Here is a 26229-nt window from a genome sequence, read left to right on the forward strand (position 1 = left end):
CTTTGATCTAGTCCTGTTTCAAAGATGAATAAATGCATTAAAGAGGGTCAAAGCACATTAACACTTAGGAACGAAAAATTAAATGCACAACTACAAAATGGGGAATAACTGGGTAGGCAGCAGTACTGCTGGAAAGGATCTGGGGTTTATAGTGGATCATAAATGGAATCTGAATCAACAATGTGATGCAGTTGCTAGAAACGCTATTATCAGGAGTGTCTTCTGTAAAATTACAATCACCCTGCTCTAGTCAGGACTGGTGAGGCCTCATCTCGAGTACTGTGTCCAGTTTTGGGTGCCATATTTTAGGAAATATGTGGACAAACTGGAGAGTCCAAAGGCAAGCATTGATAATTAGAAAAGGTTTAGAAAACATGACCTATGAGGAAAGGTTAAAAAGACTGGACATGTTTAGTCTTGAGAACTGGTGACTGTGTGGAGACCTGATAAGTCTTCAAATATGTTAAGGGCTGATATAAAGAGGATGGTCATCAATTGTTCACCATGTCCACTGAAGGTATCACAAAAAATAATCAGCTTAATATGCAGCAAGGGAGATTTAGGTTAGATACTGGAGAAAACTTTCTAACTGTAAGGGTACTTTAGCTCCAGAACAGGCTTCCAAGGGAGGTTGTGGAATCCCATCACTGAAGGTTTTTAAGCAAAGGTTAGACACATACCTGTCAGGGATGGTCTAGGTTTACTTGGTCCTGCTTCAGTGCAGGTGGTGGACTAGATGACCTCTCAAGGTCCCTTCCAGCCTTACATTTCAATGACCCTATGAAAGATAAAACATCCTCCGCGCCAGGAGTATCTGAAAATTGTGCATCTGTCCAGAAAAGGGTAGATGGACTTCTCACTAGATGAGTACTTCCAGCCCTCACTTCTTCTAGTTAATCACCTCTGCCAACCTGCATCACCTTTGCCTTTTCTGAGCTGAATTTCTGCCCCAATCTCAACCGGCATTTGTAAGGCAAGGAAACTGCAGTTTTGGGTAGGATTTGATTTAAAAAATGACTTAACACATTTGACTGCTTAGTGACATACAATTGGTTCTTAATTTTAATAGTTAACAGTTGTATTTTTTCCTCAACCAAATGAAGTAATCCCAGATTAGTAAAAGAGATGAGTAACAATGTTGTTTGCTTTAGAATAAACACATTTTTAGATTTTAATATCTACTAAAACAATCCTCTAATGAATATCATGTAAAATATTTCCCCCTAGAATGTAGAGGGATTTTAATGATAAGGAAGGAAATAACCATGATAGCTTGGATAAAGTTGTGGGCCAGTGTGGCAGGGGTTTGGAGCTGAACGAAAACAATGAATGATTGGTAGAAATTTGCAGTATGAATAACCTAGTGATAGGTGGAACAATATTTCCTCATAAAGAAATCCGTAGTGACATAGAACTCCCCAGATGGTATTACAAAGAACCATGTGGATCTCACTTCTGCATTTCAAGAATGTTTTGCAGCTTATGGGCAGATGTACATGTGTACAGAGAAGCAGATGTTGGCAATGACCATAATCTGTGTATTGCTCAACTGATGATCAAGTTAAAGAGGATGAAAAAGGTTAAAAGACCATTCACCAACAGCGCACAATTAAGAGCCCTAAAACAAGCCTGCATTTCACAGGTTCAGTGTTCTTCAGTTAACGCGGTTAGAAAGCAAAGACATTGATACTCTGTGGGAAAACATCAGAATGTAAAGACAGTTCTAATAACAAGAAAAATCTAAAAGGGAAGAATGGATTAGCGATGCTACTTGTGAGGTAATGAAAAAGAGAAAAAGTGCAAAGCAAAAGCACATGAATGCTAAGACATGAAGAGACAAAACAAGTGGCAAGAGGAATACAGAGCTCTAGACAGACAGGTAAAAGAAAGTGCTAGAAGAGAGAAAAGGAGATATACTGATAAAAATGCTAGCCAAAAAGGCGACCTTGCAAACTTGTATGAGACAATCAAACAGCTAACAGGAGACTTCAGCAGTACAGGAAGCCCAGTTAAAGAGGCAATGGAAAAACTCAGTATAGAAGAACAACATAGGAAAAGACTGACAAAATGTTTTCGGGCTGTTCTAAATAGACCAAGCCCAAGTGAACTACTAGAACAATGTGATGAAGACGTATTGATTGATATTGATTTAGGAGCTATTACAATGGAAGAAGTTAAAAAATCCATCGGTAAAATAAAAAATGGGAAAGCAGCTGGAGAGGATAACTTTATGGGGGAGCTGCTTGAAGCAAGTAACGAAACAGCCCTTCAGCCTTGCCTTGTGTTTTTGGATAGAATATAGAATGAAGAAGAGAATCCAGCACAGTGCAATAGAGGCATTAGAGTCAACCTGCCAAAGGAGGGTGCCCTTTCCAATTGCAATAATTGGAAAAGAATCACATTACTCTGTGTCTGGAAAAAGCGCATGCAGCAGCAGCCTAGAACACATCAAAAAACAAACAGACCTTCAGCTTAGAACTAAGCAAGTTTTAGACCACTGAGATAATATACAGACAACATTGTTGTTCTCATACATATTAAACAACAAAGTGTGGAGTGGCAAGCATCTCTTGTGATAAATGTTATAGACTTCTAGAAGGGTTCTGACAGTGTACACAGAGACAGTCTTTGGAAAATTATGGCATATTATGGAATACCAGCAAAAATAATTAGAATAATCAACAATCTGTATGATGTCCCAGGTCTTGAACCCAGGCCAGTGAGTTCCTAGACAGCCTTTACATCCTGGCCTCCACGCACTGTCTGTTGAAACCAGGGCTGGCTGAGAAGCTAGTAGGACTATAGCCTCAGCCAAGGCATTGCCCAGGGGAGCAATCAGAAGGCGGCTGCAGAAAGTTGTCTGAGCAACTAGATGATCCCCTGTTGTGGCTGCATTGGATCCTGCATCCTGAACCCAACCCTGTTCTGCTCTGCTCCTTGCTGCTGTGTCACCCCTGCCTTCGCTCCTGTTCCCACTGTGTTCCTGCTCTGCACCTGATTTTTGCCTCTCCTCCAGTTCCTGTACCGCCAACCATTAGTTACCAGTCCTGGCTCCAACCTCAGCCTCTGACTTCTGACTCTGGCTTGATCCCCTATTGGCAGTTGACTCTGGTGCTAATCCTCAGTTTCATTCCCCAACTTGGATAGCTGCTCTGCCCACTAGATTTGACTCCCATTCTGATCACTAGGCAAGACTGCCTACATTCTGGTCCATAACAAATAATGCTGAATGTGTCATCAGAGATGGTGATGACATCACCAGTGGTTTGCAGTGACAACTAGAATAAGGCAAGGGTATATTATGTCCCCACTATTGTTTGCGCTGGCTACTGACTACGTCATGAGGAAAGTAATCACAGAAGGCAACCGAAGCATTTTATGGGCAAATGATAAAGCACAGTTGGATGACCTTGTCTGACAACACATCATTTACTGGAAGAAAAGACACAGCTTTTGGCAGATACAGCAAAACAAATTGGTTTGTTCATCAATAAGGGGAAGACAAAAATATATGGCTACCAATATCCTCAAAGTTATCATTAGAATGGACAAATAAACTCTAGAAGAAATAAGTCATTTTACCTAACCCGGGAGTCAGTGTGCAGTGATGATGATGACACCAAGCTAGATGTCAAGCAACACATATCAAAAGCAGCAAACAGCTTTCATAAACTTGAAAAGATTTGGAAAAGTACCATGATTGTCTGTGACACAAATACAAATTCATAACACCAGTATCATGTCTGTCGTCTTTTATGGGGCAGAGATATGGAAATCTACAAAAATTGATAAGAAAATCAACTTGTTCCAAAGTAAATGCCCGCAGAAGATCTTCAGGGTCCATTGGAAAAAGTTTCTTGCAACATCACAAATTCTAAATAGACCAAACCAATCAAAAGCATCAAATATAGTAAGATGATGACAATGGACATATTTAGGACATGCTTTATGCATGCCACCAACGTGATGTCCACAGCAAGACATCACCTGGGAAGAGAAAAAGAGGGCGATCTAGAAAAAACATTATGAAGAACAATAAAGAAGCCGAAGCCTGAACAGACTAACACAAGACCGAAATAAATGGTGGAAACTGGCAGATGTCTTATGCCCTAGAGAGCATGGAAAGATGAAGAAGAAAAAAGCTCCGTAGTGAGTACAGCAGCCAAACCACGAAGAAAAATGGGAGGCAACATTAAGCAAAACCCTATGGACTTGACTGAAAAGGCCGTAACAGGAAAAGACTACTCAACAAGTAGTATCCAGTGACGTCTGGAGCAATGGCCAATGAAGCATAATATTCTACAGGAAGCGCCTTCTCCAATCACAGTTAAGAAGGAATTAACTGGAACATTTGAGAGGGGGGAGTATTTATATCAATAAGGGGTCTGGTTGCATTCTACTCACTAATGCAGTCTTCAAGCATAACTCATCTCTTCTCCCATACCCCTTCTGAAATAACCCTCCCCAACAAAACCCTTAAGATCTTGGAGAGTTTAGTCAGCCCTGTACTAAAGAGATAACAACCAGAAGTGAAAATTCTACACAGATAGTGTATTTAGATTTACCCGGAGAAAATCTAAGTACAATGTTTAATTAAACATAATTAGGGTATGTGTAGTTTTGTGATTCTTAAATATATGACTCATCACATGTATTGATACAAAGCTTTCTAGTAAAGTCACCCTAACATTTACACAATTCCAAGGCAAATGTTACATACTTTTGAGGAGAAAATATAATTTTACTGTTCAAAAGTCTGGTGAGTAAGTGAAAAGAGGGAAGTATTTTCAAATGTTTTTAAAATTGTTTTCAAAGATACATCATGAACTTGAAATCTAGTCCAGTTTAAAAAAAAAAAGGAGTTAAAAGTAGTTTATTATAGCAATGTAGGGCTGGAAGGGTCCTTGCGAGATCAAGCCCAGCTCCCTGTAGTGAGGCAGTGCCAAATAAACCTAGACCATGCCTGACCAGTGTTTGTCTAACATGTTCTTAAATGACTGGAATTCCAAAACCTCCCTTGGAAGCCTATTTCAGTGCTTAACTATCCTTACAGTTAGGAAGTTTTTTCGTAATATCTAACTTAAATCTTCCTTGCTGCAGATTAAGCCCATTACTACTTGTGCTACCTTCAGGGGACACGGTGAAGAAGTGGTCTCCGTCGTCTTTAGAATACCCCTTAACATATTAAAAGCAGATGATCATGCCCCCTATGTGTTGATGTGCAAGAAGCTGCCAGGGTTTTCAGCTAGCATCCCCATGCTACCACCATGCTGTGCAGCAAAAGCATCCCAGTTTTGCTGCCAGGGCACTTCATATCTACAGAGGCAAGGTGCAGGATATACCTAGTAATGATTCCGAAACACAGTTAGATAATTAATAGGACTGATCTTCCATTTCTTGCTCAGGTGAAAAAAATCCTGTTGACTTCAATAGGCATTTAATATGAGTAAGGAATGCAGGTTTGTGCACATGGAACAGATGAAGCCATGTAAAAGTGCCAATATCGATTTATTTTAAAATATTTTCAGTGGTTATTGTATTGACAACTCATTGTTGGTACAAATATCTAACAACATACGGAATTATAGGTAAAGCTACCAAAAAAGTGTAGCAAAAAACTATGACTACTGCTGAGGTTAGAAAGCATTTGTCTTAGCTGTATCTGTACATTTCTTTCCCCATTTCCAGTTTAATTTTATTTAAAAAAAAAAAAAAAAAGAGATGGATGAAAAAACTTCAGCAGATGAGGTTTTCCATAAATAAATGGAATATTTATCAAAATTTAAATGTTTTGTGGGACCATGACTGACAAAATTTTTGACAGGGAAAAACTGAAATTGTTTTGATTTTTTTTTTTACTGTGATGTTGAAACATTTATATAAAGTAAAACATTTAATTTGTACTTTATCATTTGTTAATTTTGTTTTTACTTTTATATGAAAATATTCATTTTATTATTTTAGATCTAATCGTATATAACATGTATTATAGTTAATATTTTCATATAAAAGTCTAAACACCATGTCTTTATTTTATGAAATGATGTTTTGACTTTTTTTTTTTTTGAAAGAACATTATCAACATGAAATGTCAGAAGGTCCCAAATTATTTAATTATACTGGAAATTTTCATTCTGATTCTGTACAAGAACAAATTTTGAAATGTCAGAATTTCCTGTGGAATGGAAATTCCACTTTCCAAGCAGCTCTAACTGCAGTGTAGTAAGTGACTAAAAATTGGTCTTACCATGATCAGCAAAACTGGGCCTAATATATGGCTTTATTATACTGAGCAAAAGTGGGGAAATGTAATATGTGCTTAGATTATTACAGCAAGGAAAGGAACTATTTTTATATGAGTTGTTTATTGTGCTTATATAAGTTTAGATAAGCAGACTGTAAAGCTGTTAACTTTAACAAAAAACATGATCACTTATTGGCATGAAGTTATTTTCAGCTTTCACTGTGGCTTTTGCAGAGCACTGACATTCTAGGCTGTTTGCTGAAAATAAACAATGTAAACTAATGTTCCTTGATTTTCCAGAATAACTTTGCAACCCAATGGCGCCTTGGGCAGCTAGGAGGGTCTGTCAGCATGGATCAGCTGGTAAAATTCCGTTCTGTTTTACAACACATGCATAGCTAAGATAGGTATTAAACAGCAAACAGTAGCATGTGTGTTGAGATGTGTACACAGGCCTGTTGAGAGAAATTTGGGGCCCTATCTCATTTCCCACGCCGGATGTTTTGGGGTTGGCCTGAGCTTGAGATCCCAGTTGTTATCCCTCTGTACACATCTCATTTTGGGGGCCAGAAGGTAGTGAAATTAGCTGATAAAAGTAACAATGCGTAATTTATCTTTTGTCATACAAAATCAGAGTACACCTTTCCAGTGATCCAAAAATACATACTCAGGATAACTTATGGATCATGTAGCAAATGGCACTGTGGGTCTGTCTTTCGCTATTACTTTTTGCAGCGATGGAATTCAGCTGATCCATGCACCAATGTGTAATTTTGTCTGTTGTTATGTTAAAGCAGAGGACCCACCGTGTCAGTGATGCAAAAACAAGAGTCTTCATGGATCAGGTACTGGCCACTGGTGCGTCACTAAGATCTGTCCCTCTTTCTTTTGTGTGGTTGTGGGAGGGGTGTGGATGGGGGTGTGCATGTTTGTTTCAGGAGTGTGTGAGGGTGCTTGAGTCGTGTGGGGGTGTGTATGAGTGTGGCTGGAATCACGCAGAGAACCAGAGCAGTTGACTTGTTTTTCACCAGGGACAAGCATGTCCAGGGGGAGGCCTAAGGAACTGGAGGGCAGGCAGGGCCTGCGCTGAGGCCTAGCCTTGCCCAGCCTCCTGCTCGTTTTCCCGCAGGGGCTCCTAAGCTGCAGGAGGGCGGTGGGGGAGGGGGCGGCACAAGGCCGTTTAACGTCTCCCGCGCCTTTGTGAGGGACACTCCCTCCCGCAGGGGCCTGCAGGCCACCGCACCCGCAGCTCCCCCAAGCGCCGAAGCTGGCCGCACAGCCATGTTCCCGCTCCCCGCCTGCCTGAGAGGCCAGCGTTGCTCTCTCGCTCCCTTCCCTCGCGCCGCCGCCGCACGCCGCGGCAGCGGCTCTCCAACGCGGGGCACGCTGGGAGTTGTAGTCCGTCCGCTTCCCAGTCTGCCGCTGCCCAGCGCGTGAATGGACGGGGCCGCCGAACCGCAACACCCGGCAGGCGCCGCGGCCTCTGCGCCTGCGCAAATGGCTTTCCTCGAACAAAAAAACTCCCCCCTCCCCCCCTTTACATCGGTTCTGGGTTCAGGGTGAACGACTGTGTGAGGGGACGAGGCCCGGCCGGCGCCCCAGTGGACGCGGTCACCAAGCCCCCACCAGGAGCTCGACGAGTCGCGAAGAGGCCGCGGGGACGGGCCGAGCCGGGAAGCGCCTGCTGTGAGCTGGGATTAGTTTGGCCTCCCCTCGCCCCGAGGCGGCGGCGGCGGCGGCTTCTCGCTGAGACTCAACAGGACCCGGGCTGCCCTGATCGCGGCGGCGGCCAGCCAGTGAGTGAGAGCCCGGGCCGAGCCGTCCCTGGGGGTGTTCCCCCGCCCTGGTCGCTATTTCCCGTGGGGGTGGGGGTGACTCATCTCTCTCTCTCCCTGTTCCCTCTGTGGGTGTGTGTGTGACTCATATCCCCCTCACTGTTCCCTGGGGGGGACCCACCCCCCACTGTCGCTCTTACCCCCCTACGGGGAAATCCCCCCCCCGTCGCTATTCCCCGTGTGTGTGTGTGAGACTCACTTCCCCGCCCCCCCCCCCCCCCCCCCAACGGGTCACTATTCCCCGTCTGTGTGTGTGTAACTCCTTTCCTGGTCACTGTTCCCAGGGTGAAGTGTGTGACTCTCATCCTCTTTCCCAGTTGATATTGTCTTGGAGGTGAGGTGGAGGGGGCGTCATTAATTTCCTCTACCCCCAGCTTTGCTGCTCTGCAGTCACTATTCCTTGAGGTTTATACCCTATCAATTTCCCCCTTTCCCCAAGTCACTATTTCTTGGGGATGTCTCACTCTCTCCCACCAGTTGCTATTGAGATTGAAGAGCATCCCATTTCCCTTTCTCCTGGTGGGAGTTTTCACACCTCTTCCACTATTACCTTGGTGGTTGAGCACAACATTCTCCATCTTTGGGAGTAATGCAGTGATCTTGATCACAGAGAGGAAACTGCTCTTCACTTGGTTGGGGCTAGGGTCCTTATACTGGGGTGCCACTGCTTCTCATTGTCTGGCATATGCCAGCTCCTGGAGCATGCTGGTAGGGAATGAGCATGGGAGAGGAGGCCAGGGCAGGCAGCTGCTTCTTGCGAGGGGATCAGGGGGAGTATGCTAATACATCTTTAGGGGTTGGCTGGTTGATGGGAGTCTGGTGAGGTCCAGAAGTGAAAGTTTAGGGGTTTAGCATCATGCTGGAAGTAGAAAATGGGAAACTAGGAGTTTACACCTCTTGGTTGAGCACAAGTGCTCAAGTTCCTTGATTTACACCTCCCTCTCCTTGTGTGTGTGGGATGGGTGAGATACAGAAAATGAGGCTGAGCACCTCCTGGGTCAGTCTACTTTGAGGAGGATTGGGAAGAGAACAGTTGTCGTTTCTTGCCCTTGGTAATGCAGGCCTAAAATAGGTCACAGAGTTGCTTTCTCTGGGATTTTGAATTTAGTTTAAAAAAAAACAAAACAAAAAAAAACATAAATGTTCACCAAAAGCTTTTTCTTCTTTCTGCCTGTGAAATATCAGCAGTCATTGAGTTTGAATATGCAGCACTGGGGAATATGCAATTCATGGCATTATCAATAATAATAATATCATTTCAGATTGAATTTTAAAATATTGTTAGTCCTTTTGACCTGAGTGGTTAGTCAAGGTTTGAGGATCTGTGGGAGTTTCCACCAACAGGAGGAACTGATGAAAGAGTCTGCTGGTACTTTTGATGCCATGTTATTTATGCACATAGAATGTGTGAAGTCCTATTTCTCCAAACACAGGAGGAACCAAAAATAACAGGAGGGTAGTTTCTTTGCTCCCAGTCCCAAGCTGTCTCTTGCCAGTTTCTCTAGGCTCTATGTGTGTCATCTGCTCTCTTCAGTCGTTCTGTCTCTCTCCTTGAGCTGTGTCTGTCCCACACACAGAGAGCCAGGTGTACTCTAGAATCAAGGGGTAGCCGTGTTAGTCTGTATCCACAAAAACAAGGAGTCCGGTGGCACCTTAAAGACTAACAGATTTATTTGGGCAGGAGCTTTCGTGGGTAAAAAACCTCACTTCTTCAGATACATGGAGTGAAAATTACAGATGCAGGCATTATATAATGACACAGGAAGAGAAGGGAGTTACCTCACAAGTGGCAAACCAGTGTTGACAGGGCCAATTCGATCAGGGTGGATGTGATCCACTCCCAATAATAGATGAGGAGGTGTCAATTTCAGGAGAGGCAAAGCTGCTTTTGTAAGGAGCCAGCCACTCTCAGTCCCTATTCAAGCCCAAATTAATGGTGTTAATTTTGCAAACGAATTTTAGTTCTGCTGTTTCTGAAAGTTTTTTTTGTTCAAGTATAGCTACTTCTAAATCTGTTATAGAATGTCCGGGGAGATTGAAGTGTTCTCCTACTGGGTCTATTCTAGAAAGTTTTGCTGGCATCGCTATGTTGGTTAGGCATGTGGAAAAAAACATGCCCCTAAATAACATAGCTCTGCCGGCAACCCCACACTCCTTCCTCTCCCTCTCTTCCTCCCCTCTCCTCTCCCAGTGCAGATGCAGTTTATACTGGCACAGCTTATGTCCTTTGAGGAGGAGGTTGAGCTAGCTATACAGTGCCAGCAAAATAATTCCTTTTGCTGGTACATGCTGCATCTCCACTAGGGGGCTTTGCCAGCATAAGAAGACTGGTGTGTCTGTATCTGCAAAATCTTTATAGTGTAAACTTGTATTTCTTACATTAACCCGAAGGAAAGGCAGCAGTTCACACTGATGCATTTGAGGTTTTTTAACCTAACCTATGAAATTATTGTATTTATGCTGTTAATGTAAATGTCTTAGCCATAACTGGCACAATTTCATATATTGTTTCTCTCTTTTTAGTTTTTGACTGAAATGGTGCAAATGACACTGACGTGGGGGCAGAATGGAGGAAAAAATGATAATATTGGACTTGTGGGTGAAAAATGATTGAGAATCAAACCCTGGTTTATGTGCGTGCTTTTAAATTTCTCTCTTACATTTTTAGTCTTTTTCACCTCTTGATCTCTGGCTCACAATTATCCCAGGTTGCCCATATAATGGTAACCTATATAAAATAAATTTGAGGTTTTGGGTCCCAGTCCTCCAGTGTTTTTGCAAGTGACCCCATGTTCGCTTGACTTAGGCTGTGTAGGTGCAAGAGTCAGTCCATGCAGAATCTGGTTGATTTTCAGTGGGTATCTGCCAGCACTGAGTTTACTGCAGCATAAAGGCTTCAGTCCATTTCTCAGTGGATATATGTTCATCTCATTCAAACCATCATCTACAATGGCACTTATAGCACCATCGGAATGTTGGCAGTCAAAGTGGAGGAGCAAAGAACCATCTAGGCCATGGAGACTGAAATCTTGCCATAGGTTAAGATTGAGGCACAGTGGCAGGGCGGTGCCATAGCTCTCCCGCTGTTGCTATTGCCTGGTGGGGTGAGGGAAATGTCTCATTCCCCTGGTGGGAGGGGCTATGTGGGTTTGTTTGGCTAAATATTCATGGAAGTCTTTATCCCGTTGCATCTAAGTGCTGTCACCAAAAATAACATCAGAAACTACATGATGCTACACACAATGGGCAGCAAAAATGCTTTCAGTGTTGTTTAAAATCTGAATAGTCAAACTCTCTTTCTCACACATGCACAAAGCAATAAACCAAGTATCAGACTAAATAGAAATAATTTGAAGAACCCCCTTGCAGATCACCAAACCCATTCTGACAATCTGCCAAAGTGAGGAGGTTCCAAGGTAAGGGCATTATGTGAAAAGAGCTCTCTTTTCAGCCCTGAAAGATCAATTCTAAGAACTGATCAAAAGTGCTGATTTAAGCAGCCATGATCTGATATAAAGAGACAGCTTGCGAGGTTGCCAGTAGGGAGGAATTTAGTGTATAGGGCTCTCAATATAGTATCTTTGAGAGACCATCAACTACGTGTTTCTATCTGAATGTGTTAATTTAATCTTACGTGCAGTGTAGGTGTAGCTGTGTTGGTCCTAGGATATTAGAGAGACAAGGCGGGTGAGGAAATATCTTTTATTGAACCAGATTATGTTGGTGAGAGAGACAAGCCCAGACCTGAAGAAGAGCTCTGTGTAAGCTCAAAAGTTTGTCTCTCACCAACAGAAGTTTTGTCCAACAAAATATATTACCTTACCCACCTTGTCTCTTTAACTTAATATTATTACAAGCGACCTCCTCTTTTTGGAACTCTGTGATGCTCCCCAAGAGTACCCAGGATCGTGAGGCACCTTACCACCTCCTTGCCCTTAGCATATGAAGCAGTCTTGTCTCTACTGCAGATCAGCTCCCTCCAATCAACAGCCTCCAACAGGAAAATCCTATGCTCCAGGCCCCACAGGCCTTGCTCTTTCTATACAGGCTGTGATAGGCACATACCAACAGCCAAGTCCTTAGAGCATTTCCTAGTCCAGTGTCCTAGACCCTTATTCACTGAGTATTTCACAGAATTACCAGGCTCAGTGTTTCCGAAGGAACAAAACACATTATTGTGTAAGTTTAGCAAGGTCCACCACCTTGCATAACACCACAAGACTTGGATATGTTGATAGTGAAAACAAGAATAAGTTTATTGTCAAAGATTCAAGATTCTAGTAATAGTGAGTAAGACTATTGGAAACAAATGATTACCTATGAATCAAAATCATAACACACATTTTTATAGACTAAACTAACAGGTTAACCTGTCAAAAGAAGTTTTTGGTCTCCCAAAGTTCTCTTTGGTGTTATCGACCAAGGCTAGCTGAGATTTTTTTCATGAAACAAGCCCATTGTCTTTTTCTACTTCCTCAGTGAAGGATGCCTGGGTGTCTTCTCTGTGCCCCTTCCCCACAGTTAAGCAAACCTTTCCCTTCCTGTTATATTTTTTTTTCTGAAGTCTGTACAATATTTCATTAGCTTTCTACACAGACTGGTGATAAGAAGCCTGTTGTGATTGAGACAATACTCAATATTCATGTCAACAGATAGACAAATAAACATCTTTTGTCTGTCAGAAAACATGTTTTTCACCTTATCTGGTGACCAGTAACTACATGCTAAAAATATATTCTTAAAGTCTGTACATACAGCACTTCTTACATAGTATTTGTATGTATATTTTACTCTCTCTGGTGAATTAGAGTGTACACACCTCTGCTCTTTGCTAGTTGGCATTGAGAGGTTCTTGGGTCACAGACTCTTCATTAATATGTTCAGTCTTCAACACGTTTTAGACATTTCCTTTTGTTTTTTTTCCTGTTTTTTTTTTCTTACCATCAAAGTCTCTCGCTGATGAGACGTGTGGCTTTTTTACAAAAAGGCTACAGACTTTTAAAAAATTCTAAATTCTACACTAGGTGGCTAAATTAAAGTAAGTTATCTATTTTTTTTTTTGTGCGCTTCTGATTGCGTGCATGTACACATTATTTTTGAGAGTGTCTTTCGGCTCCTTTCTTCTTAAGCAGGCACTATATTGGGTTACATTGACTTAAAACCCCCAAAGCATAGAATAACATAGCAGGAGAAAACATGAATCCATCAGTCAAAACAAAAGGATGAAATAAAAGTTTATCCCATCAGCCTTGATGGCTGCATATTAGTAACGGTAGAAAATTTTGTTTCCTTTAGTTTTAAGAAGACTGAGAACTCTCCATTGAGGTAACAACATTTGAATTGATGTAACCAGAGTATTTTTGGTAGTATGTCTTTGGGGAGTTGTTCATTGTGTATTTTTAAAGTGTAACAATTTATGTTCAATAGATTCAAATTAATCTTTCGTAGCAGATCAGTTTGTCAGATTAATATAGTAGGGTTAGTCTGGGTGAAGTCCTGTGTGATGCTTTTTCCCTGGACGTGTTCGTCAACTGCCTGTCTATGTACTGAAGGGATCGTTTACCCTCTAGTAGAAAATAATTTTAATTATAAATGTATATAGAAGTCTATTCACATTGGGTAAAATGAATTTTCTTGTTGGGACACCATAGTGCATGAGTGTTAACTGCACCTTGTGGAACCTGCAATAAGGAGAAGTCCTTGGGAAGTTGGGTGGGAAGGAATGCAGAGACCTACTTGGCTCAGAGTTCATTTTGGGAATTCTGACAGGTACACAATCCACTTAAATTTTGTTCTCACAGTTTGACATCCCAGTCTCTCCCAGTATTTCATTACTACCTGCTGTATAAACTTTGAAATTGTGAAGAGTGTTTTTAAATGGACAGCAATTACCATCACCCAGCTTCTTGCTGTTGATTTAATTTGTGATATACTTGATATGACTCAACCAGATCATCTGAAAGTATTGTACTGAAATATATATTAACCTAGCAGGGTGACTGATACTATCATTAACTCAAATTTGACTTAACAAAGAGTCCATTTTTTGAGCAAATCAAAATACTTAATTTGCCTTCTCTAGTAGTAATGCAACATAAGACTCTTGGGATCTTGTTCTTTCTGTCCTGTGTAAGCATCAAGCTGTGTGTCAAGGTAGAAGGGATATCTGCAGGAACAAAACTAATGGGCTCCAGGAAGAGCAGTGTTTTGATTTTCTTGGTTGCAAAAGCAGTCAGTAGTATACAACATCCTGAGGCCAGGGGGAATAAGGAAAGAAATAGTGAAGAGTGATCAGGTTCCAAGAGAAAAGCAGTATGGGATAGCTGCCCTGATTTTCCCAGTATGCACTGATAAATGTTTAGGCAGTTTGGTGTGGCATGGGCATACAGGCTTGGTTAGCACAGGGTAGTGTGGGAGTGAGGAAAAAACTGCTGGGGGGCTATAGCTCAACCATGTCTGCTGTAAGTGGAACAAATGGTTGTTATAAATGGTTTCAAAAATGTGTTTTGGGTTGTAGTGTGGGTAGGCCTGTATGTGAGCACCTGAAGAACAGCTCACTGTAGGTGGGGTTTTTTGTTTTTTTTTTAATGGAAACAATAGATTAGGTTCCTGTGACACAGTACAATGTGACACAGAAACCAAGGGTGAGCTGTATTAGCTGAGAAGACAATTTGTAGCTATGGAAAAAATGCCAGAATCAGTTTTGCTATAATGAGATAAACAGGAGTGGAGTTCAAAATAAATAACTTCAGACATTGGGTGTTAGTGTTGATGGACATAGAAAACCAAAATAATAATTACTTAATGTGAACAATCACGTTTATTAAATAAATGCGATTACACTAGTAAAGACTGCAATTATCAAATGGTGGAGACTCTGATTAATAATTTGCTTAGTTTACTTGATTTAACATTCATTAATATCTTTTTACTGCTTTAGATCTGTATGCATTCTTAGAAAACTAAGTGAATTTACTCTAAGTCTCAATCTTACTTTACTATTGAGATAGACTTAAATATATGCACAGATAGAGTAATTAAGATGCTATTAAAGCCCAAACATATACTAGTCAGTTATATTAAAAAAAAAAAGGTAATAAAGTATATGTTAGGGCTGTTGATTAATCTGTTATTTTTTTGAATGCAGTTAAATTGTACATAATTCTACATTGTAAGTTCAACTTTCATGATAAAGAGATTGCACTGCAGTACTTGTATGAAGTGAATTGAAATATACTTTTTCTCATTTTACAGTGCAAATATTTGTAGTCAAAGTAAATATAAAGTGAGCACTGTGCACTTCTTGTAATTGAAATCAATATATTTGAAAATGTAGAAAACATCCAGAATATTTACATAAATGGTATTCTGTTGTTTAACAGTATGATTAATCACGTGATTCATGGCAATGAATTTTTTTAATGGCTTGACAGCCTTAGTATATACATGCCTTTTGGAATTTTGTTATATCTGTAGCTCATTGGTCTATTTACACCAGCATCTCCTTGTGTTTGAAAACTGTTAAAAGCAAGTTTGAAAACAGTTTCTGAAAATGTGATTACACTAATTGGTGTGAATGTGTCGTAGCCTAGTTAAAAATGCTTTCCAAAAGACTCTTGTTGAAACTAGTTGCTAGTGTTGAATATTTTTAAAGATTTTAACAAAATTACGATTCATCCACCTTAGTTAGAAATCGTTTTTTAGGCATTGCAGTGGTATTGTGAAGAGGGCCATTTAAGTACCTAGCTAAAGAGAAACTTTGTTGTTGTTGTTGTTTTTAAATGTTTTCCTGGGCAGGCCATTGTGTATGTGTAACAGACTCCTTATTGATAGTTGGTAGGTTAATGTACTGATTTTTGAGCCATGTTTTCTAAGCTACAGGTCTCTAAACATCAGTGATAGTAACTTAGGTGCTAATCACCTGTAGCTCCTCTAATGGGAATTGTGGTTACTCTGTACTTCTCAATATGTGGCCCTTGATTAGTAAGTTTTTTCTTGACTCTGCTGTAGGGGAAAAATGGAAGTGTCAACCTATGCACACTGAAATTAAGGAAATAAGAGTGCCTTGGATTCTGAAGAGAGATCCTATGCTTCTGAGTGGCATAATTATGTGAATATTTCATTAGTTTCATCAGGACTTGGTTTTTAAGTAGCAATATTCCCCTGATGGGTTTGGATAAGCCACTTTAAAAATGTAAAAAACACAGTGCTGTTCTTGTTGATTCTACTGCTGAGAGTTAAATCCCTGCAGTGGGAGTTGGTTTGAAATGACGACAGCAAATGTCCCAGCTGCTGGGTTTAGTGGATCACTGTTACTGAGCATATAATGCTGTCATATTGGACTGGTAAGAGAGCACTTATCAAGAAAGCTACTCTCAGATGAAAGTTGTGAATACCTGTGCCATATGTTTGTGGGTAGGTGGAGCAATCCAATGTTCAGTATAGAAATCAGACATGAGAAATGCCAGATGTTAATTTCACTGAGCCTTCTCGTTTCTGTTTTGTGTCTGGTCCTGGTCATTTTAACTGGGAGGTAAGGATTTGGCCGACAGGTCGTATATGTTTTTGTGAAACAGATTCCTGTAAACTCCACTTTAACTTCTCTTGGGTTATGGCGGGCTCAGTGTAAAATTTATTTGCCCATCTTACATAAAGGGAAATTTAATTGTCTTCCTTCCTTTTCTCTCCAAACAGCATATGCTGTGTACAAATAAAACTCTTGAAAAATTGTAGTTCTTTCTACTCATGCCGGAATGCTGTTTCTCTTGCTTTTTTGTGTCCATCAGTAACTGTCAAGGAGGATAACTAACACCCGTGGGCTGCAGGGATTGGCATGTGCACTCTTCTGTAAGAATGACACACGGTAACTTTCTCTTGTGGTTTGGCTTTCTCTCGCCACAAGCATTTCTCTTTCTTGTCTCTCAGAAGTGGAAGTAAGCCAGAAACGTGCTGAATGAGCTACATCTAGGTCCCAGTTAACTGATGCCCTTTTTTTTTTCTTATCCCTGGGCTCCCATTTTGGTCATTTGCTTCGTGTCCTGGTGACTCTCTCTCCAACTGAGGATGGCCAGACCCTCGCCCTGGTGCCCCATCGCTATTACTTTGTGTAATAGCTTATTTAATGTCATAAGTCTTTACTTATTAGGTGAAAACATCTCTTTGGACAGTCAATTTAAAGGATTTACAGATGATAAATAATACTAAATGCTACTGACCTCTTTGAAGGCCCTTTCCGAGCAATAGGATTGTCGAAGACTTACAAATAAATGTATCATTAGCGGTGTTATGGAAATCTACTTGTGACAACTACTACCTACCAAATTCATAGTCTATTTTGGTCAATTTCACAGTCATAGGATTTTAAAAACTGTAAATTTTGTGATTTCAGCTATGTAAATTTGAAATTTCACATGTTGTAATTGTAGGGGTTCTGACCTAAAAAGGAGGAGTGTATGTGTGTGTGGGAGTGTCACTTTACTGCTACCTTAACTTCTGCACTGCTGCTGGTGGTGGAACTGCCTTCAGAGCTGAGCAGCTGGAGATGTAGGTAGGGAGTAGGGCTGTAAATAGCAGTTTAAAAAGCTAACCAGTTAAACGATTAAAATTATATTGTTTAATTGGTGAACTGTTAACTGAGGTCGCTCTGGCTGGCTGCTGTGGGGTGGCTGGGGCTGGGGTTGCTCCAGGCACAGGGCGGCTGGGCCTGGGGCTGGTCCGGCCAGGTATGGGGCGGTGGGTTTAATGGTAGAGGTTGGCCTAATGCTTACCATTTAACCTTTTACATCCCTACTGGAAAGCGACAGCTGCTGGCTGTATGCATGGTATGGCATTTCCACCCCTACTTCTGCGCTGCTGCTGGCAGGGTGCTGCCTTCAGAGCTGGGTACCCAGCCGACAGCTGCTGTTCTCCAGCTACCTGGCTCCAAAGTCAGTGCAGAAGGAAGAGTGGCAATACCATGACCCCCCCCCCCCCAAGACCCGAAACAACCAAAAACAACAAAAAACCCAAACAACAACAAAAACTTCTGACCCTCCCTGCAACTCCCTTTTGGGTCAGGACCCTCCAATTTGAGAAATGCTGGTCTCCCCTGTGAAATCTGTATAGAATAAGGTAAAAGCACACAAAAGACCAGATTTCACTGTCTTTGAGTTCTCATGGCTGTGAATTTGGTAGGGCCATAGTAATAGCTAACGATCTGATTCAGTGTAACTTTTTTGACTAGTACATTGGCACATGTTCAACGTACCACACAGATTTTGAATAAGCTTGCACCGAGTGTTAATCTCAGGAGATTCTGTTGTCCGTCACCATTTAAGGGGCTAATCTTATGGTCGGGCGCAGACCTATTGAGCTCAATGGTGCTATGCCTACTGATGAATACTATGCCCCTGTACTACAGACTGGCAGAGATACAGGGGGGAAACTGCAAAATTTAGAGGAAAATATGAAATGTAAAAGAAATTTTGTAGGTGTGTGGCTGCTTGTGTCAGAGTGGATCAATTATAAATCACCAAGTGTAAAGCTTTGATTTTTTTAAGTCATTAATTTTAATCAACTTTTCCATTTATACTTCAGTTATTTTGTAAAGAAAAGTGCATTCTCATAGGTATATATAACCATTGAAACATGTTGATTTACATCTAAATAGAGACATTACAGTAGATTTGGTACATCTTTTTGCTACTTAAGGGGGAACACTTAATTGTATACATATTTTTAAGCAATTATGTAGCTTAATACTTTCAGATTCTTAATTGTACAATTTTAATGTTAGAAAGTGGTGAACATATATTAGATAATTAACTTTTTGTTCATGATTTGTGTTAAGTTGCATTAGGTTGGTAACTAATCTAATTAAATCGAAAACAGCACATACAATTTATTTTTATTAAATAAAACCTTAAATGTTTTGAATACATAAACTTCTCTTATCAAAATGTTTCACATTTAGAACTAAATTATTTGTTAAACAAGGGGGTTATCTATAGACAGTGAAATAAGCTGATCATTTAACACTTTGAGTTAGTTTTCTCAACCTGAAGAAGAGCTCTGTATAAGCTCGAAAGCTTGTCTCTCTCACCAGCAGAAGATGGTCCAATAAAAGATATTATGACACCCGCCTTGTTTCTCTGATTATTTCTGGTCAGCCTGAGAAATTTTCAAATATGCCTTAGTCAGAGTGACTGGAGTTTAAGTTTTTACTCATCTAAGTCTCTTAAAAATGAGAGAGTCTTCTAAATTACTTACTTGTCCTAACTTTTAAAACTAGTAGATCTCATCTGCCCCCTCCTCACTTTTATTCATAGATTGGAAGAGAAGTAAAAGCAGGAAATCTTGTCTAAATCCCCATCAGGTTCTCTATTTTTGAAAGAATTAGTTCAAATGAAGAAAAGATGCTTTCTGTCTGTGCCTGCAGAAGAGGATACTGCTGTCAAAAGCTCATTTAGCAGTTCTACAAACTATGGCTCCATGTACTTAGCTACTGACTTCCTTGAAATTGAGAACTGAGCCAATCAGAGCTTAGGTAAGGAAAAGTTTTAAAATAAGAGTGAGGGGGGGAGAGGTTGCTCAGTGGTTTGAGCATTGGCCTGCTAAACCCAGGGTTGTGAGTTCAGTTCTTGACAGGACTATTTAGGGATCTGGGGCAAAAATCTGTCTGGGGATTGGTCTTGCTTTGAGCAGGGGGTTGGACTAGGTACCTCCTGAGGTCCCTTCCAATCCTGATATTCTATTTAAAAAAAACAACAAAAAACCACCAATCAAGTGGGCTCAGTGGATGATTCTTATGAGATACATCATGGTATTTCCTGGAGTCAGAGGCCATATTTGTGATTTTGGTAGTCTTTCACCCAGTGGCACAACCCGAGTCCCTCACAGGATCAAGCCCTTAATCCAGTACAATTGATTGTCATATTTATAAAGCTTGACCTCAAAAGTTAGACATTTTTCCTTTTATTTTTTTCTTCATATAGAAAAACAGCCTTTAATGCAGAGTTTTTGATAGTGGCTCGTTGATTCAGCATATTTTTTATTGCAAATGTTTTAAGAGATGATAACATAAGGCCTTAACATATTTGTTGTTAAATTCAAATTTCGTTTTAAATGGGTTTATTTGAAAAAAATTAAGTAACAAAATTATAAAATCCCTTTAAAAAAATCATTTTGCTTTTTGTAGAGGGAGAGGGTAACAACTGATTTTACATTAATACAATGTATTGTGATAGGTGTAATTGAAAATGTTAGGGAAATGAATGTTGTTCCATCTGTATATAACTCTAGATAATACATTTAAATAAAACACAAGTTTTACAGGGGTAACTGAACCTCTGGCCTGTGATATACAGGAGGTTAGATTAGATGATCTAGTAGTTCTTTCTGACCTTAAACTCTATGTATCAGAATGTATTTAATCTAGGTTCCAAACTGGATTAATCGGGTATAAATATCCCAGGCTGGTACAAGGTGCTATGTGACCTTTTAATGAGGAGAGCAGTATAGCTCTTTCACCATCTTTCTGGGGTTAATGTTTACTGCTGAAACAAATGGAAGAGTAAACCTACTGAATGACCGACATAATTAGCTTCAGCCCCTGACAGTGTTGTGGAGGTATCCAGTTCAAGTGTAGACCATAATTCACCTTCAGCTTAAGAAATCATTCAGGCTATGTGTATACAGATGGACTTGCTTAAATCGTGGTGTCAGTATTTTTAAAATAGGCTAGGCAAGTACCTTCGGGCCAACATTAGCACAGTAAAGCAGGAGCTAAAGGGCACTCTGGCTTTATCAAGGAATAAGTGAGGGACACAGAGATTCCGATTTACAGCATTTAGGCTGTTTTTAAGATAGATAGCATTAGCTGCATTACACTATATTTTAAAGCTACCAAACAACTTTGTTAAATCACCATTTTTGAACCTTGCAAGCATGTGTGTCTGGAGAAGGGACTGTCTCAAACACGACTTAAAAGTGTAGTTATTAAATCGACAAGACTTAAAACAGCAATTTGCTTGATTTACGTATACTGTGTACTATAGAGTTTAAGGAACTTGATGTTGCTAAGGTAACTACTGAATATCTAGGTTTTATTTGCCAGACTTTTGAACCTCTGTAGTAGTCTACTTGCAGGTGATATGTACAGTATAGTGCAACACTTTTTTTTAAAGAAAAAGTGCTACATTCAGTTGAAATTGAAAGACACAGCTACTAAGGATGAAGGGACAGAGAGAACCCCATCGCATTTAATCTAATCAGTGTATTAGGTAAGTCCCTTTGTAGAAGGGACTAACTGCCCAGATTTTCAAAAGGGTGTATTTTGTGCACACACAATGGATATTCACGTGCATTCACCATCCTGACTTGTGCTTAATTTGTGCCAGGGCACACCTCTAGGCATGGAAGTTCATAGCCCCAGCACCTCTGGGCTTGCTGTGTCAGTTATGAAAATAAAGTTGTTTTGAGTCCTGGTTCCTTACTGCTTGAGCCTCAGCACCTCTCTCGTTAAAAATTAAGTACTGCATGAGACCCTTGAAAAACTTGAGCCAGAATCTCTCGTCAAGTTATAGAAAAGGAGCAAGATCATAGAGTGCACTTTTCCAGAATGCCTTAATTGTCCTGAGCTTTTCTTGACTCTATTGTGCTTAACGGAGACTTGCACAAGATGGTTTACTGTTTAAGAAAGTACTCTTCTCTCAAGTGTTTGACAAGAATTTGAGTTAAGTAGGTATAAATAAAACAAGTTATAACAGTCCAGCAGAAAAAATCCATTCTCTTTATCAGTTGCTCAGGTTTCATTCTCATGATGCGATCATACCACATGTTCTCTCATCATCCAGAGATTTTTCCAGCGAAAACAGAATAGACAAGTCCTAATATTTCTAATTGGTTACTTTAAACAATAACCTCAAGCTTTCTATAAATCATAATGTTTATAAAAGGCATTAAACTTTTTTTTTTTTTTAGGCTGGCTATTTTAAAAATTTGTTTCTATTATATTTCAGTTTATAAAATATAAAAGTCTGTTGGTACCCAGATAGGTCCAACTAGGCTTTGAAGTTGACGTCCACAGGTATCTGAATGGTATACGAATAAAAATGTCCAACTCTTTGCTGCTACTGTTGATATGCCTGAAGACACTTTTCTGCTAGACTGAGTTAATGTCTTAGGATATGCAGTTGATTACCGGGAAAAAATTTTCAAATAGAAAACCCTAGAACTTTAAAGGGTAGGGATGATGTCCATGTTTTAACTGTGTCCTATCTAGTTTATCCATGTAAGTATTAATGCAGATACTCAGGTTATCGAGGATGCTTTAGAACAAAATCAAACTGAAAAAATGCAACACAAAATTCTTTGGGTTACTGACATTGTTCATTCTAGATACTTACAATCTGTATTCTAGTCAGGATGTGTCATCTTACTAGTTAATTTAAAAATCTAATTCTTATAAAATGTCTTTGGAATAGGATAGGAGAAATGTAAAAAGAGCATGGAGGTTTTTTCCTTTTTTTGGGAGGGGTCCAAATTTAATCTCTACCTTAAAAAAAAAAATTAGTTTCCACCATGTAACAAAGGTTTTAGTGTTCTTCCATTGTTGTGTAGCACCCAGGTCTGTAACAGTTTTATTTTTTGCATTACAGGGATAATGGCCCAAGCAGCAACGCCAGCATTGTCAGTCCATGATGAGGACTCCTCTGAAAGCAGAATGGTGGTTACATTCCTCATGTCAGCACTTGAGTCAATGGTTAGTGTGGCTAGTTGCTTCAGTATGTCAGAATTATGCCACTTTAACATACAAAATTACAACATTTTCTTGAAAACTGTTTCATGCCAGTTTCACTTGCAGCTTTTATCCTTTACCTTGATGTAGACTGCTCTGTAATAGAAGAGTATAACTGTAGAATACTAAAGAGTGAGTTGAGAGCATATTTTTCAAGAAAAAAAACCTCAGTTCAGTCTCTACTCAAGCAAACCATGCTAATAATAACCCTGACTTTTGACTATAGTGGAGTTATGATCTGAACTGAGAGATTACACTGTTAGGCTGGGATTTCAGACGACAATTGAGGGCAATTTGTAGTTTCCAACTGGGTTAAGCCATTGTAAGGATAATTATGCTATGCTAGACTATTGTATTCCTTGCCTACTCCAGGAGATTGCATTGGTGTAGTTGTACCAGTAGCTGAAAGCCAAGTATAGACATGGCCTTAGTCTTACAGGTTTAACTTAAGACAATAGGGAAACACCACAGAACTGTTCAGTTTGAAGATATTGAACAGGAATGCTTTTCCTGCTTCCCGTCATGAGGATAATCCTGTGGCTAAGGCATGGGACTGGGAATTGGGGGTCCTTCTTGTGACTTTGAGTAAATCTATTCATCTCTGATTTGGTTACCTCATGTTTAAAATGGAATGGATAATATTTATCCTCACAGGAGTGTTCTGAGGGTATGGCCTTGTCTACACACAATTTGTACAGACTTGACTAAAGGGGTTCAGAGAGAGATTTAGTTAAGTTGGTGTATCCCCTTTGCACGAACACTCTTAACTCAGCTAAATCATTATAAGGCTAAATCAGTTTGAATGTTTACACAACAAGGATGTACCGGTTTAACTCAGGCCTGATCTGCCCCAAAACTTAGGTCAACCTAACTACATTGCTCAGAGTTGTGAAAATTTCGCACCCTGTATGATGTGGTTAGTTGACTAAACGCCCACAATAGACAGAATTCTTCCTTCAACCTAGCCTCTGCCTCTCAAGTGGGGTGTATTTACTACAGTGATGGAAAATCCCCTTCTGTCACTGTGGTGCCTACTCTACAGCAGCATAGCTGCATTAGTGCTTGTATTGTAGACATACCATCTGTTTCTGAACAGATTTAGTTCTGTTGGTACAATATGTGTAGACAACACTTAACTTCACTAATACTTCTGAAGCGCTTTAAGATCCTTAGATGAAAGACAATATAGAAGTACAAATTATCTATTGCTAATGGATAGCATTGTGTTATTTGCAGCAGCTTTGAGAGCTATACCATGGCAGCACTGGAAAACAAATTGTTAATGCAATTTTACATGAAATCATGCAGAAAACTGTACTTTTAACTATTGTAGTTCAAAGCCGCTCTGTTTTTTCTTTTATAGTGTAAAGAACTTGCAAAGTCCAAGGCAGAAGTCGCCTGTATTGCTGTGTACGAAACAGACGTGTTTGTAGTTGGAACTGAGAGGGGGAGAGCTTTTGTCAATACAAGGAAAGATTTTCAGAAGGATTTTGTTAAATACTGTAAGTTTCCAAGTATTTCACAAATACTTAATTATACATTATAGTACACTGAACTCTGTACCTAACAAGTGTTGCAATGCCTTGGTCTTGCCATAATAGACAGAATTATAGTATGTAGATCACTGTTTAAGAACTTTTTTTTTTTTTTACACGAACATGATAGTCAACATCCACTGTTTAGTTCAGTGCTATTTTTACCTCAACCAAAAGGTAATATTACAAGACTAGTTAATGTTATTTTAAATGTGTTAAACTCTGTCTACACTGAAGGTGTAAAGTGGTGTTTTATATCATGTTTGCTGACTCAGTTTTTAAAAATCATCTTTTTTCTTAGTGTAGAAGACACTCTTAGGCTAGGTCTACGCTGGGGGGAGGGGCAGGGGATGTCGACCTAAGATATGCAACTTCAGCTACACAAATAGTACAGCTGAAGTCAGCATATCTTAGGTCGATATACCTGGCCATGAGGACAGCGGTGAGTTGACCACTGCCACTCCCCTATCAACTCCGCTTCCGGCTCTCGCCATGGTGGAATTCCGGAGTCGACGACAAAGCGATTGGGGATCGATTTATCATGTCTAAAATCAATCCCTGATAGATCGATCACTATCTGGCGGGTAGTGTAGACGTACCCTCAGGTAGTCAACTACTTCGAGCTATGAAAGACAGTCCCTTAATTCTTCAGAAAACTTCATATCTTCTCAAAGGATACAGGAAGCTTTTGACATAGGTAATAAAACCTTAGGATTTGCCTACAACTTTCTGTAATGCTATAATTTATATTGCACAACATAAAGCTATGCTGTTAGAAGCATATTTATACTGGTGTGAGAGCATCCATACTTGGGGGTTGTCCTGCTTTAACTACAACTCTACCTCGATATAATGCAACCCAATGTAACATGAATTCAGATATAATGCAGTAAAGCAGTGGTCTGGGGGGACGGGGCTGCCCACTCTGGCGGATCAAAGCAAGTTCGATATAACACGGTTTCACCTATAACGTGGTAAAAAAAATTTTGGCTCCTGAGGACAGCGTTCTATCGGGCTAGAGGTGTATATCTGTTCCTAAAGTATACTGATCTAGCTAAATGGCACAACTTTTGTGTGTAGACAAGGCCTAAGAGATGGCCCTCATAGAATTTGTCAGACTGTCTTTCAAAAAGCTTAATGGCCTGTCTTGGAGCCTACATTTCAACGATCAGTCTGCCCATCAAGAAAAATGGTTTTGCTGGGCTTTACATATTGGTCATTGAGGAATGTAGTTTTGCCTGGCTAAATGGAGTTTTTGTTAAAAACTAAAAATCATTCTTCACCCTGTCTCCTTTGATTGTTAAATATTGCTTGATAGATAGACATATTTCCCTCTCCTACCTTGTGTCTCATATCCTGAGACCAACACAGCTACGACAACGCTGCAAACAGACTGTTTTAGTCCATCACAGAAATAGTGGACATACTTGAACAGTATTTTTGCTGCTGTTTAAAATTCTAAATCAGAGCTCATTCTCAGTGCCTATTCTTTATTCAGGGCAGGACTCTCAATTGTTTAACTGTCATACAGAATTATATACACATTCGGCCACTATAGAAGTAATTATTCTGCTTGATCTGCAGTGAAGTTACTGTTCAAAATACAGCATTATAACTTCACTGAAGAATCAAATGGTAGATGAAGTGTTACTGAACCAAGTCCTTATTTAAACACAAATAGCTCTGGTAAATGGCAAACACTAAGAATAAGTATGATAAAGACTTGATGGCAGATGAGTTTGATTATGTATGACTTTTGTCATTATGACTATCCTTCTTTAATTATCTCAGTTTTCAACTTTTGAGTGATGATGGCTGCTGCAGCTTGTACCTTCCTGT

The 26229-nt window shown here is 40.0% G+C and overlaps 1 protein-coding gene across 9 annotated transcripts in view; it reads left to right on the plus strand.

The window, feature by feature from the left end:
- Positions 1–7703: 7703 nt before the first annotated feature.
- The window catches only part of GTF2I (general transcription factor IIi), a 73151-nt gene continuing 54625 nt past the window's right edge, over positions 7704–26229 (plus strand). For 6 of the 9 annotated variants that reach the window (XM_032786944.2, XM_032786938.2, XM_032786942.2 and 3 more), the window contains exons 1-3: positions 7704–8040; positions 22716–22819; positions 24219–24357. In XM_032786944.2, coding sequence (XP_032642835.1) covers positions 22721–22819; positions 24219–24357 — 238 coding nt within the window. In that variant the 5' untranslated portion in view covers positions 7704–8040; positions 22716–22720. Of the gene's footprint in view, positions 8041–10602; positions 10713–19385; positions 19604–22715; positions 22820–24218; positions 24358–26229 lie in introns of those variants that run through there. The other 3 variants (XM_075074056.1, XM_032786939.2, XM_075074055.1) reach the window with 3 other exon arrangements.

This window comes from Chelonoidis abingdonii, chromosome 20, assembly GCF_003597395.2.
Source record: "Chelonoidis abingdonii isolate Lonesome George chromosome 20, CheloAbing_2.0, whole genome shotgun sequence".
In the NCBI taxonomy this organism is placed as follows: Eukaryota; Metazoa; Chordata; order Testudines; family Testudinidae; genus Chelonoidis; species Chelonoidis abingdonii.